This window comes from Symphodus melops (assembly GCF_947650265.1).
Source record: "Symphodus melops genome assembly, chromosome: 11".
NCBI classification, from domain to species: Eukaryota; Metazoa; Chordata; class Actinopteri; order Labriformes; family Labridae; genus Symphodus; species Symphodus melops.
The window spans coordinates 17,398,364-17,411,495 of record NC_136701.1 but is presented as its reverse complement, the minus strand read 5'-3'; the positions used below and the strand labels follow the sequence as shown (position 1 = coordinate 17,411,495).

At 42.4% G+C, this 13,132-nt stretch overlaps 1 protein-coding gene and 1 long non-coding RNA gene across 2 annotated transcripts in view; one reads left to right on the top strand and one right to left on the bottom strand.

Moving 5' to 3' along the window:
• LOC306832099 overlaps positions 1–13,132 on the bottom strand; it is a 90,282-nt gene that overhangs the window by 61,918 nt on the left and 15,232 nt on the right. The window lies entirely within an intron of this gene.
• Positions 1–13,132, top strand: part of rtn4rl1a (reticulon 4 receptor-like 1a) — an 85,617-nt gene that overhangs the window by 69,298 nt on the left and 3,187 nt on the right. Inside the window, exon 2 of the mRNA XM_079356512.1 lies at positions 12,213–12,667. Coding sequence (XP_079212638.1) covers positions 12,213–12,667 — 455 coding nt within the window. The remainder of the gene's footprint in view (positions 1–12,212; positions 12,668–13,132) is intronic.

The window sequence follows — 13,132 nt, the reverse complement described above, 5'->3', positions numbered from 1 at the left end:
AACATGGAGGAGGGTGACAAAGGGTGATTCATACCTGCAGTGTGGAGCACAGAGCAGGGAATGATTTAGTCACAATAGGAGGAAGAGAGATTTTCCTCATGCTTGGGGAATTGGGCAAACAGCTATTAAGAGAAGAACCAGTTCGCCCCCATGCCGCACTCTCTCTCTCTTCAGCTTCTCATCGGCGTGTTGGACAGGCTCATTTCCCGCCCGTTCTCCGCTGAGGATATCTGCCAGAGAACCTTCCAGATCCGGCGATGGCAAGACACAGGAGGTCGGCCAGAACCTTCGCCACGCACAAAAACACACGCACACACGCACCATCTCAGCTGAAACAGATGCCTTCTGCCAGATCGGGGTCAGTCAGCTGTGAAATTCCTGTGACTGCCGTGTATTTGCTCCACCGGGGTTGCAAATCTCGATGATACCGTGCGCGTTCGGTCAACGTTATCACTTGTTTACCGATTTTCAGTAAAAAACACTTCCAAGCAGATTGGATGTCTTCACTGCGTTCTACATTTTGGAAGAGCCGGATCACAACAATTTACAGTAAACAAGGTATTGTCTATGAATAGCAGCAGCTCCAATAGAAAGACACGACTTCTTGTAGTAGAGAAGAGAATTAAAGACAATGACGACTTCACAAGAATCCTACTTATTACTTTCTGCAGGAAACAGGAAGTGAACGGACAGTATTTTGCCTGAAACCTGAAAGGGTCTCTTATTGTTTGTATCTAAGTGTGAAAAGGATATTAACAACTTAAATGATGTTAATGAAAAAGGAAGTTGTCATTTTACTTTCTTTTTTAACTGAAAATGGAGTCATGTGAATTAATCAAAGTCTTCGCATCCTAACAACTCCTAAAAACCAAAGAGTTCAGCATGGCGATATGCGAGGAGAACTTTATAACAGTAATAATATAGTAGGTCTGTCTTCTATTTATCATCTGAAGATTTCCGTCTGCCATTTGTAAATGGTTCCAATAAAAGCTGTGAGATCACCCAACAGGCATTTAAAATAATACCTACAATCATGATCAGGAAAATCCTATCTGTCTCCATTTTCTGAGAAGTTATTTAAGAGTCTAACTTGGAACTCTTAGCCTGCTGTTTCTGTGAAACAGTCAGAGACTGAGATGCATTTGATTTTTTTCCAAAAGGACATGAACACTGCAACATTTCTCCTCTCCCCTGCCCGTGTCCGGAGGGAAGTAATGAAGGAAAGGTTATGTGAATGAAAGAGAGTGACACTGAATGAAGCCGAGGAAAGGGAAATGAGTGAGGGATGACAATCTCATTCGTTTTTTTTTTTTTTACGCCAGTTGGCATTCAAAATCAGTCACCCTCAGCGCTTATCCAGTCACTATTTTTGTATTTTTGTCACATCGTCATTCCGTTCCTTGAGTGAGTTTTTATCGGGTCATATTGTGTCAATCAGTGAAGGGTCTGTTAATGTTGCACATTTAGCTACACTCGTCTTCGGCAGAGTTAACGGAGCATGTTACTCGTTTTTGTCGGACTGTAAATATCCAAAATGCCTTCCAGCTCCTGCAGCTGAGCGTCCTTTCGTGTCGTCTTGCCAACGAGGTTTTCTCCGTTTTTTGAGCTGGCTGGCTGGCTCAGCGCTTCCTTCTGTGTCACTAATGCTAATTTCTGATGTTTTCATTCCGCTCCAAACGTCCGTAAGCCCGGTGACATGGTTGGCTGTTCGTCGTCTTTTCCTTCTTCTCTTTTAATGATGGGTGGCAACTAGCATTCGATGCGTATTAGCGCCTCCCTGTTTCCTAGTGGCTGGGTGGTGTAATTACAAGTTAAATTCTATCATATCGAATTATTAAAGATTTTTTTATATTTATTGTAAGAAAAATGATATAGCCATATACAATTAGTTATTGTTTTATGGCCCAGGTGACATGGGTAATACTGAAATTAGGTATTGGAATGTGTATGGCAAGGAAAAAAACGTCTATTGGAATATCTGTATCTGAAATTAAATCTTTCACTTGCATTATTGTAAAGAAGTCGATTTCAGTTTTCTTCTCCTGTTTCAAAACAATGAGTCATGAATGCTAGTTTCATTGTGCTTATGAAATGAATAAGGAGGTCTTTGCTTTTGTGTCCTTGCGTGCCTGAAACTATTGTTGCATGGAGAGGGGGTGTCACACCTGCTCATCAAAGTTTGAAGGCAACCCCTGTTTCCACGCCACCCTGTCAATCTGTGTTAGCGTTGTAGCCTTAGCGAGGCAGGACAACATGCAGGGCGGCAAGCAGTGGCAGCTCTGAACTCTTGTCTCGCATCCTCTAATAGGCAGAAGTTAAATAAGCAGAGCTTTGACCTGCATCGTCTGATTATGCATGAGGAGCGTGTGTGTGTGTGTGTGTGTGTGTGTGTGTGTGTGTGTGTGTGTGCTTAGGAAAGGGGTGGGCAAAGTTTTCTGAGTATAATTAGAGCTTGATTAGTGTTGAGATAAGCTTAGCCTTTCAAATGACCCAATTACTGCATGCAAAGAGGGTAGAGGTTATTTTTGCATTTTCTCTCTCTCTCTCAATATCTTAGGATCACTGTCTGTGTCACACACACACACACACACACACACATACCCTTACTCCAGTCATAGTAAAGAGTGTGTGTGTGTGTGTGTGTGTGTTTTTATTGGGCCAGAACGTTGTATGTTGAACAGATGTCAGCATGCCGGTCCAGAGGCCGAGGATGCCGCTGCACAGAATCAGTCCACTGAGTGTCAGGATGAGCAGAATAGACCACACAGGAGCTGCTCTAATTATAAGACAGCTTGAAAAAAACAATCCACTTCTTGGATTTGTTCAACAGAAAGAGTACCACCTAAGGTGCTTCATGATAATGAGCATCGATTTTTCTTTCAACTTTAAGCACTTTGGCTCCCCGCTGGGCAGAGACAGACAACAGCGCATGCTGGTGATCCTCATGTTTGAGTGTCTGCAGTTCACTTCTGTAATACACAATTAAACACGGCTGAAAGTGGTTGATCTGCATGCCAAGGAACATCAACAATGACTATATTCCATTTATTGGGATATAATGTTTCTTAAGATGTCTTCCCTGAGGCATCCACTGAGCTATATACCTGGGCTGTCATCTTGCTTGAGATTCCCAGTGCATCACATCGGGTCTCATTACCATTAATTAAACCTTTGAACATTCAAAATTAAAGAGAAAAAACAAGCAGACGGCGGGTGGAACATGGATCCTTTACAATTAGTTCAACGTCACTGCGATTGATTTGTTATGCGAATAACTCAACTTGTTGAAGGTAATAGAGGACACTTTTGATATCTACATGATTTCATAGTATTACAATGTAAAAACCAACGGCTGTTCAGGTGAAAGATTCAAAGACTAAAGTGAGCCCCTGAAAATGGCCAGTCGTAACAAAAACTGTCTGGCTGAAAGCTCAAATTCTTCATTATTAATCAAACCAATCTTTTTGGATCTTACGATTGCTCCAGAAAATGTCAGGATTAGATTTTTTTAAAGTAGAAACGTGCCTGTTAACTTCTTGTTTGGCATAAATGCAAATATCTTAAGTCTAATCTCATGAGCAAATTTAGGGAGTTTGAGTCCGTTTCTGTAATTTAAGCATAAAGTGTTACTCAAGTCATTGATCAAATGTGATAACTGTTTCCATTTCCTTCCCTCTGAGTGGCTAAAAGATTCATAGTTTGAACCAGAATACAGAAATGTGGAACATGGGCTTAAACATTCCTACTTTTCAAGTAAAAAAAATGTCCCATAATCCTATCTGGGTCCTTTAAAATGGATTATCTGTCGATACTGAATTTGGATCTGATATCGCTGATTAAATTGGAGACCTGGAGCTGCATTTGACAAGATAATACAGCAGTAAAGTGCACAATTCATGTACATGAAATCAATCAAGATCAATCCAATAAACTGGCACAGGAATGAGTCCTAAAACCCGGAAGTGAGTTAGCATTTTAGCTAAACTCTAAAAGTCAATGGGGATTTTAAAAGGGTTTGTGGTTAGACTACTGAAATAAGGTCTGTGGTTAACAAGTGGCTAACTGAGACGACAGTGCTTGTCGGGGAAATTAAACGTTATCATGGCGGGAACTTTTTCACTAATTCGCTTTACAGCCTCCAGTCATGTTTTTCAGCGCTCTTGTAAATATTAGCTTAAAAAACAATGTGTTAAGCTAACCGCTAATTAGATCGATAAAGCATAACGGTCTTGATGTCAAAATAAACATTAGCCTTTTTTTCTCTGCTGCATTAATGTTTCAAACTTCATATGAATGGTGTTCATTATCCAGCTGAACAGCTACGCACAGAAACACGTTTGCCACAGAGCTTACTTTCTGCTATGATCTAAAATCCCACAGGCGAAGCTACTTCCGGGTTGACCAAAAAAAAAAAAAAATGCATCATCACTATTTCAGTCTATACATGTTTGACAAGGGTTAGATAAAGATTAACTTCAGTAATCTGGCCTCGTTACTGTCTTGAGGGAATTCCTCTTTGAAAAGTGATAGCCTACATTGACCCGCTCATCCCTGGATATTGACAGCACAGGTTATTTTTGGTTGTAATCTAATAGGTGTCTATTTCCCAAATGCTCCAGCTGAACTCCTATCATGTTCTGTTAACAGTCGGACAGGGTTATGACAGGAAAGTTACTTCTCCTTTGTGTCAAGAAATCGATTGTCACTGAACTCGTTGTTTTTTTCTGCGCTCTATTTGAGTGTTTCATTTGGTGTCAAAGAAGCAGGAGTTCAAATAAAGGCAACGTGTGAAAATACAAAATAGTCATTTGTAGTAAAAATTGAGATTCTTCTCTGATAAGATTTAAAATCGATTCATAATTTCTCATTTATTTTACTTTTTTTTAGGGGGGGGGGGCTAATCAGTCACTCCCTGCTCTTTAAATCAATAGAATGCCAAACAGAGCAAAAAGAAATTCAGCCACTCACAGATGACTTCAGTTGATCCTGCAGTGTGTACCAATTTAAAAATATACTTTGACTCCATGAATCCAGAAACGGAGGGTTTTGGTGCAGATCCCAATCTGACAAAAACCCTCTGACCTAATGTGTCTCCAATATTGAGATGGATGTACTGGTTACTCTGATACATGAGAGGGGAGGATGATATAGTGTGGAGATATTTCAGCTCTGTCTTTGAGGCAATGATGCCATTTAAATCTCTCATTAACTCTGCCAGAGATTTATCACCATTTGAATGAGCACCGCTAAATGATCTTTGGGATTATGCTAAGCTAAATCAACCACCAAACAAGAGAGGAGCAGCATCTACATGGAGTGAGTGAGATATAGCTGACGTCCCCTCCTGCACCATTTTCCTCACTCGCAGCCTCCTCGTGGTTTTGGGGGGGGGGGGTTTTTTGTAAATTTTGCTCTTACTTTTTTTTCATGTTTTAATCCTGCCACTGCTCCTTAATTAGAGTTGATTATCTGTGTCTGAATGTGGGTGTATGCGCCGGAAGCCTTTGTGCACTGAGCACCTGGGTGCACAAGAGAAAACATGTGCTTCTGTTTTGTCTTCGTGTGGCAATACATGTGTGTTATGTGCAATCAATTAGCAAGTATTTACCTGACTCCCCCCCCCAAGGTCACAGAATCACTTAAGTCACAGTCGTGAGGTGTGCAGAGCAGACAGACATTTACACATCTTCCCCCGTATAATGCTCTACGCTCAGCGGTAGATCCCTGTCATCCCCATCATCCTTTTTTTAGCTCCAGTCTTACTTGCTCTGCTCTCTTCCCTCCCACACCGCCACACTGTGCCTCTCTTCCCCTGCCTTTGCTTTCATGTTTTAAGAGCTCCTCATTCCCTTTGAGTACAATATTGCCCATTCCTCCTCTCTTGGCTACCCCCTCTCCTCGCCCCTCCCTCTCGCTCCTCTCCTTCTACTACTCTCTACTTGTGTTTGCCCGAATGAGTGGCAGGTGTCTGCTCCAGATGCCAGCTTGTACTTGTGAGGCAGTTGTTATGATTGTCTGACAAGCAGTATGCTGTGAATTTCTGTGCGTGCGTGCACATTATGACTGGTGTGCAGAAATGAGAGACACAGACAGAGAGAGAGAGAGAGAGACAAAAGAGGGAGACAGCTCTTGTAATTGAACCCTGGCTGTGCTTGATGAAGCTTTCAGCAAATATCCAACAAGGGAAGCTAAGATGAGAATTTAGACAAACAACCAGCGGGAAATGGACGCAGAGACGCGGAGAGCGCAACAGAGAAAATGAGAAATAGAGAGGGGGAGAGATTTTTGATTATAAAAGGCATCACTTGCTGAAATGGACAATTACTGGCAGAAAGTGATGGCAATGTGAGTCGACTAACCCAGAGGACAAAAAGACGCCATCCACCGTGTGATAATGATCCAATCGAGCTGGAATTAGAGCGGCGAAAACTCTTTTTGACTAATATGGTCAAAAGTTTGTGGACCGCACACTGTGATGATTGTGATCAGGTGTCTCCGTTCACATACTGTACATACATCCATGGGGAAAGAAGAATCCTTTCCTTTTGTCTATAAGACAAGAGTGTGCTTGGTGTTTTTCCTGCCTCAACCTGACCATCCAGGCACAGGCAGAGGTCCTTCAATAAAGGCAGGTCTGCACAAAGCACTGACCCTCACCTGATCCAACACCTGTGGGATTACCTGGAACGCCGACTGTGAGCCCGGTTTATCACTGGACATCAGTGTCTGATCTCAACTAATGCAAATCCCTGCTGCAGGTTCAAACATCTTATGAAAGGCTTTTGCAGAGGAGTGGAGGCTGTTATATCGTGGCAGCAGATTATTTTAAAGTTTTGGGTTTGTTTTTTTTTACTTTTATGACAGACATTGTGAAAGAGGACAAATGAGAAGAGAGAAACAGATACAACAAAGGTCTGTGGATTAAAACATCAGGATGTAAAGTTCACAGTCAGGGCACCTGAGAGCTGAAATGAAAGATGTCTATTCAGGACATGTGATTGAGTTTGTACATTGTGAATTTGAAGTTGACTGTAATTGTGTAACAAACACGTTCAGGTATTTCACGCATGCTATGAGCAGGAGAGAATGTCTCAATGTTTCACTTTTCCCAGAGTACAGGGATCAAAATGGTGAAACGACTGAGTGAAAAAGCAGGGCACGTCGTTGGCAACATGCCGTCGATCATATAAAATGAGCTTAATATAACATTACACCCTTTCACTAAGGATGCACAGCAGGCACACATGACTTTAACGGGCCTCAGCCTCGTTCATTTTTCCATTGAACAGCAGTTGATGGGGAAATGTGTTGAGAAGAATGACTGGTGAAACAGATTTTGATGTACCTTGATGTTCCTCACTGGCACGAGCTACAGGTTGAAGGCTTGGCTTAATGCCAGATTGATGCCTCATGTAATTGCTGTTTTGCAATTAGACGACTATTTATGTGTATCAGGCCATGCTCATGCTGTGGAGCTAAAGACAGTCTAATATCTGCTGTAGTCTATCCAAGAATGTGCTGACAGGGAGGGAAAATGTTTGGAAAAATGCTTTTGGGGAAACAAGGTATGAAGGATTTTGTTCCTGGAGTGGGATTTGAGATTTCCCCTGAGAACAGCTTAGGCTTCATTGAAATGATTCCACTATTGAAAGATTTTTTTTCTTATCTGCCGCCTTCCTATATCAAAAGCAGAAGAAATCTAGAATTAGGATACAAGGACACGACGAGGAGAATTCCATGTTTTACAAGGCAAATGATAAATAACTGAGACTGAATGCAGCCCTCGGTGTCAGAGGCAGATTACAGAGAGCAGATATGAGATCACATATCACATCCGTCCTTCAATCTGCAAACTCTACACCCACAACGCGTACCGCAAGCGGAGACTCACAAATCTGCACACGGTTTCGCAAAGACGCTCTGAACATACTCCAGGTGTAGTCACACAACTACAGACGACAGACGCTCATTCTTCTATGTACACCGTCTCGCATGTCTAATAGCAGGAAGACAGAGAATATTATTGGAATGAGATAGTCAGATATAAGAAGGAGATGATGAACACACACACACACACACAAAAAGACTGCAGGGGTAAACAGAAGCCAACAAGGAAGCAAAAGCAATTGGAAATGCAAACTAACGCTGTAGGCACTCTCACAAGAATGTGTCAAGCACACAGTTTGAATCTTTTTAAAAAAAAAAAAAAAAAAAGCAAATGGGACCTTTGGGAACAGCTCATTGGTGACATCAGTACTTGTATTGGCTTAAGATTCTCAAACATCATTTATGATGTCAGAGAAATGTAAGCATAACAAATTTATTCCATTTTAAAGTCCCCTTCGTAGCTGCAGTGTGAAGACCGAGCATGAACACGAGCTGAATGTCACCGTATGTCGTGTGATCTCAGACGACGAGATCTGTCTTCTGAGGATGATAAATGCTTCTCGGAACAATGGCCAACATGTTTCAGGCATGCTGGTGAGGCTAGCACTTAGCCATAAAGCACTTCAAGCCAACACTTCCTTGTCTGTGAGCCGTGAGTGTTTACAGCCCGACAAGCATCTTGAGAAGCAACTGTGTCTTCAGGGAAAATTCATCCCTCCAGACATGTTAGCAACATAAAACTGTCTGCAAAAACGCTTGTGTTTTTTTTTGTTGTTGTTGTTGTTCGTTACATCCCCCAGAGCTGTGCCCGCTCGTTTCGTTTTTTGTGACTCTCAGTTTAACAGTAAAGTGAAAGAAAGGTCACAAAGAGGCTCGATGTTGGCTAGCTTTGGCAGCGTTACTTGAAATGAAGCTGAGACAAAAGCTCTGCCCGGTCTGTCCTAAAAAGAGAAAATTGATAACAATAACGAACTCTTCTGATGCATTTAAGGATGTCTGGAAATCCAAATGTTGTTGCAACACATCTGCTTTGGGAGGACAGCATCAAGCTTAGATTAACACCTCAAAAATGAGGTCAACACATTTACAGATAAGTGTCAAAGGGAGCTTTAATGTCATTATCGCAGGTTGTGTTCTGACTGCTTTTGTTTCCTCAGGGTCTGCACTGCATGGAGCAAAGCCAGCTGATTCCGGATTGGTCAATAGGCTTTTCTGTGTAATACAAACAGAAAACCAGAATACTTCATATGCTTAAAGCCAGAGCCCTCAAAACAGATTATATGTAATCAAATTAAGAGCAACAGGTGTTATTCAGCTGAAGAAGCTACACAAATTCACACATTTCTACACACTATAACAACACAAAGTGACTCATAGCAGCCTTATATCTAATGAAGAGAGCCAGCAGGCAGGGCAGAGCAGTGTACTGAGATAAAGCTGTGGAGTAAAGGAAGTGTAAACGCTGTGCAGAAAAGCAAGGCAGAGAAGCATGAAGCAAAGGACAGTACAGATGGACAGATACAGCAGACAAGGAAAGCACAGAGAGATAAAAAAAAAAAAATGGCTTTACAACCCTGAAGGGACTGTATGCACACAGTATGTTACGGCTCGTAACAATCACATTCAACATATTTAGCCTATAGGCAGCATGTGAGGGGGAAATAAAAATTAAAAAAAACCCTGATGCGGTACGTGAAACAGATAAGAGTTACAGCGCTTTTGTGTGAAGAGGGCTGGGATAGAAAAAGGGCAACGAGAGAGGAAGAAGGTTAATGTATGTGATGCTGTCAAGAACTGTTCTTCCAAAGCTTTGGTAATTTACACGTATTGACTGTGTTTGATATTCATTATTCAAGCCGTCTCAGAGCCAACAGTCGGTCTATAAACACAAAACAAAGACACGGTCAAAACTGTCTCTCTCCTCTTGCTCAGTACTTGTAGAAACAAAGGCACGTTTTGCCATCTGATGCTATGGTTCACTTTTAATGATAACGTGCATTATGACACAGGAAGACATGGCAGTGGGGGATCCAGAATAGGGTTCATTGTATTCTTTATATTGTTAGTATTGCTAAATATAACTGTAAAAAGATACTTCATTATGATGACAATGCATATGTTGTTCTTCTTTTGAGGTTTAAATGTTTGCATTCTAAACATGTTCTTGTTAGAACTGAAGAACAGTTTAGTCTCGTAGTTTAACTTGCGTTTCAAGACAAACCGAAGTGTTGACTTGATGGTGGTTTGTCAATATCCGTCCATTTTAATTCCATTCCAAATCTTTTTTTTTTTTGTCTCAAAAGGACACTGAACATTTCCCTCATTTCCAAAACAAAACTAATACTCAATTAGTGAAAAAGCACTGTGATCCATCCTGGAGATGTATCAGTGTTTTGCTCCAACCAAGTAAAAGGCATGTGATGATGTAGTAGAAAAGTCAGAGGAAACACAAACATAGGCATGGTTCAACTCTGGGGACATAAATAAAGTCTTCATAAAAGTGTTAGTTACGATTTAATTTGTCCAAACTAAAACAACTGACCTAAAGACTGTCATCCCAGTGTGGCTAAATATAATTAAATAAAACACTTCTGTTAAAATGAGGTTTATATATTTACATTAAAATATGTTTGTCTTAAATAATCTAAAAGCGTGTGTCTAGAAACTCTGATTACAGATGATAGTGCAGCGTTCATCGGTTGTGTAAACATACTGCAGAACGGCTGCCGTGACAACTGCTGTTAGCTGTTGTTTTCCTTTTATTTATTTTTTATTTATTTATTTTTCATGAAAAGGTCATACTTGTCAACCACAACAGACACTGCTGTCACAATGTTTCAAATTACATGTAACATATCCAGAGAAACGCACACACATACACCCCCCCCCCCCCACACACACACACACACACACACACACACACACAGTGTCTACCTGTGCCTATACGAGGTTACACAAGTGGCTCCAGTTATAGAGACACATGTGTTCCTCTCTGAGTAATACTGCTGTGTCCTCTGCTGAGGTTTCAGAACATGCTGTTCTTAACAGAGCAGCAGTGTCATGGCGATCCGGACATCTGTCTCTCACATCTGCCCGTGTCACTGACACACACACACACACACACACACACACACACACACACACACAGACACACACACACACACAGACACACACACACACACACACACACACACACAGACACACACACACACACACACACACACACACACACACACACACACACACACACACACACACACACACACACACAGACACACACAGACACAGACACAGAAGGCTGGACACATGTCAGCGCTTGATGTTCATATCGGGTTGTATCTCCCTCTTGGATCAGCATGTCCCCACCTTCAGCCCCGTTTTCCCCTAACTCATTTTTTTTCTGTCCGGCCCCACAACACATGAAACAGCAGGTGGGGGTCAGAAAATGAAAAAAAAAGGAAGTGAAACAAAAAGTAATATCCACTTCAGAGGGATAACACAGGCGTCTCCAGCTCGACACTCCAACTCACCTCATCTCTCTCTCTCTCTCTCTCTCTCTCTCTCTCTCTCTCTCTCCCTCTCTCTTCTGTGGTTTCCTCCTATTGTGGGAATGTATTACAGGTGCGGTGCGTGTTTGCTTGTAAGCAGGAGTAGCATCGATTTTCTGTCGCCTTTAGAGGATAACCAAAGAATATAACATTGTGCGGTGCGTGACAGGATGCTGCATGTGTGAGTGTGTGCGCCGCATCACCAAGATTGGTTAGAGGAAGAAGGGAAGAAGAAAAAGCTGTGGGTACCTCTGTGACAATCCCACGACAAAAGACAAGACCACACACACTCTGCCCCAGAAAGTGTGACCTGAGTAGGCTTCTTTTTTTTTTTTTTTAAGCATCTGTGTGGAGTGGCAAAAGGGTATGAAGGATAATCAAAACAAGAACAAATGGTGCTGAGTTTGGATTTAGGGGTTTTGAAACAGTTGAAAATGAAGATATCTGTCAAGGGAATTCAAGGTTAAGGGTAAACAGTTTGGGAATGATTGAAAAGTCTGTCAGGAGAATTGGCACACGAAACAATACATGAATGTTTGTCTGGGTGCGGGTGTTACAAAGAGATTTGTATCAGCATTGTAATTTGTCTGCACTGAACCATGCCTATTGTTTTCCTTGTAAACTGAGAGCAATGAGTTTTCATTTAAGATGCGTCTGATAACAGGAGCCCTGCTGTATGAATTCAATTAACGTTGCTTGTGTTTTCTCTCAAACTCTCATCCCCTCCATCTCCGCTCCCCTTTCATCCTCCTCTCCTCGTCTTTCCTGTCCTCAAAGGTTATGGCGGGGTGGAGTTACTCTTGGTGCTCTGCGGCCTGGATCTCTCTCTGCCGTGCCCTCGCCACTGCATCTGCTACACTTCGCCTAGCACCGTCTCCTGCCAGGCCCACAACTTCCACGCCGTGCCCGAGGGCATCCCCGCCCAGAGCGAGCGCGTCTTCCTGCAGAACAACAAGATCCAGCGGCTTCTCCGCGGCCACTTCTCACCCACCACCACCATGTTGTGGCTTTACTCCAACAACATCTCTTACATACAGCCGTCCACCTTCCACGGCTTCGACCGCCTGGAGGAGCTCGACCTCGGGGACAACAAACACCTGAAAGCCATCGCTTCGGACACCTTCATCGGTCTGGGTCGGCTTCACGCCCTGCATCTGTACCACTGTGGTCTGATCAGCCTGCCTCCAGGGATCTTTGCGGGGCTCCATAATCTCCAGTATCTCTACCTACAGGTACATGGATAACAGCCACCTTTAATCTCTACTGTATATTGCAGCCGCAGCCACAATCGCATTACAGTGTAATCTGTCCATCAGCCGGGCTCAGCACTTGCTGCCTATGAATTGGACGCTGATTATACGCTCTCTGTTATCATAAGTGCAGGGGAAATACGACAGAGCAGTTTTCAGAATAGCTCCTGTGGTTAACCGCTGATAGGCAAACAGGACAGGAGCTAAAATCCAGGGTGAAGGATTCGAATTTCATAATTAATTACGTATCAGGGTTATTGGGAAAGCCACTTCGATTTTATATAAAAACATCTCGTGTTCATATTATTGATGGGAGAATCAATTTGATATCGACAGGGAGTGAGGTGAAGGTTGCCGCTTGAATGTCTGAGAGCATCATCTATAACCTTGCCGTGCAACAGCATGTCAAATGTACGGACAACAAAAACAAAAGTTTTGTTGTTTTGC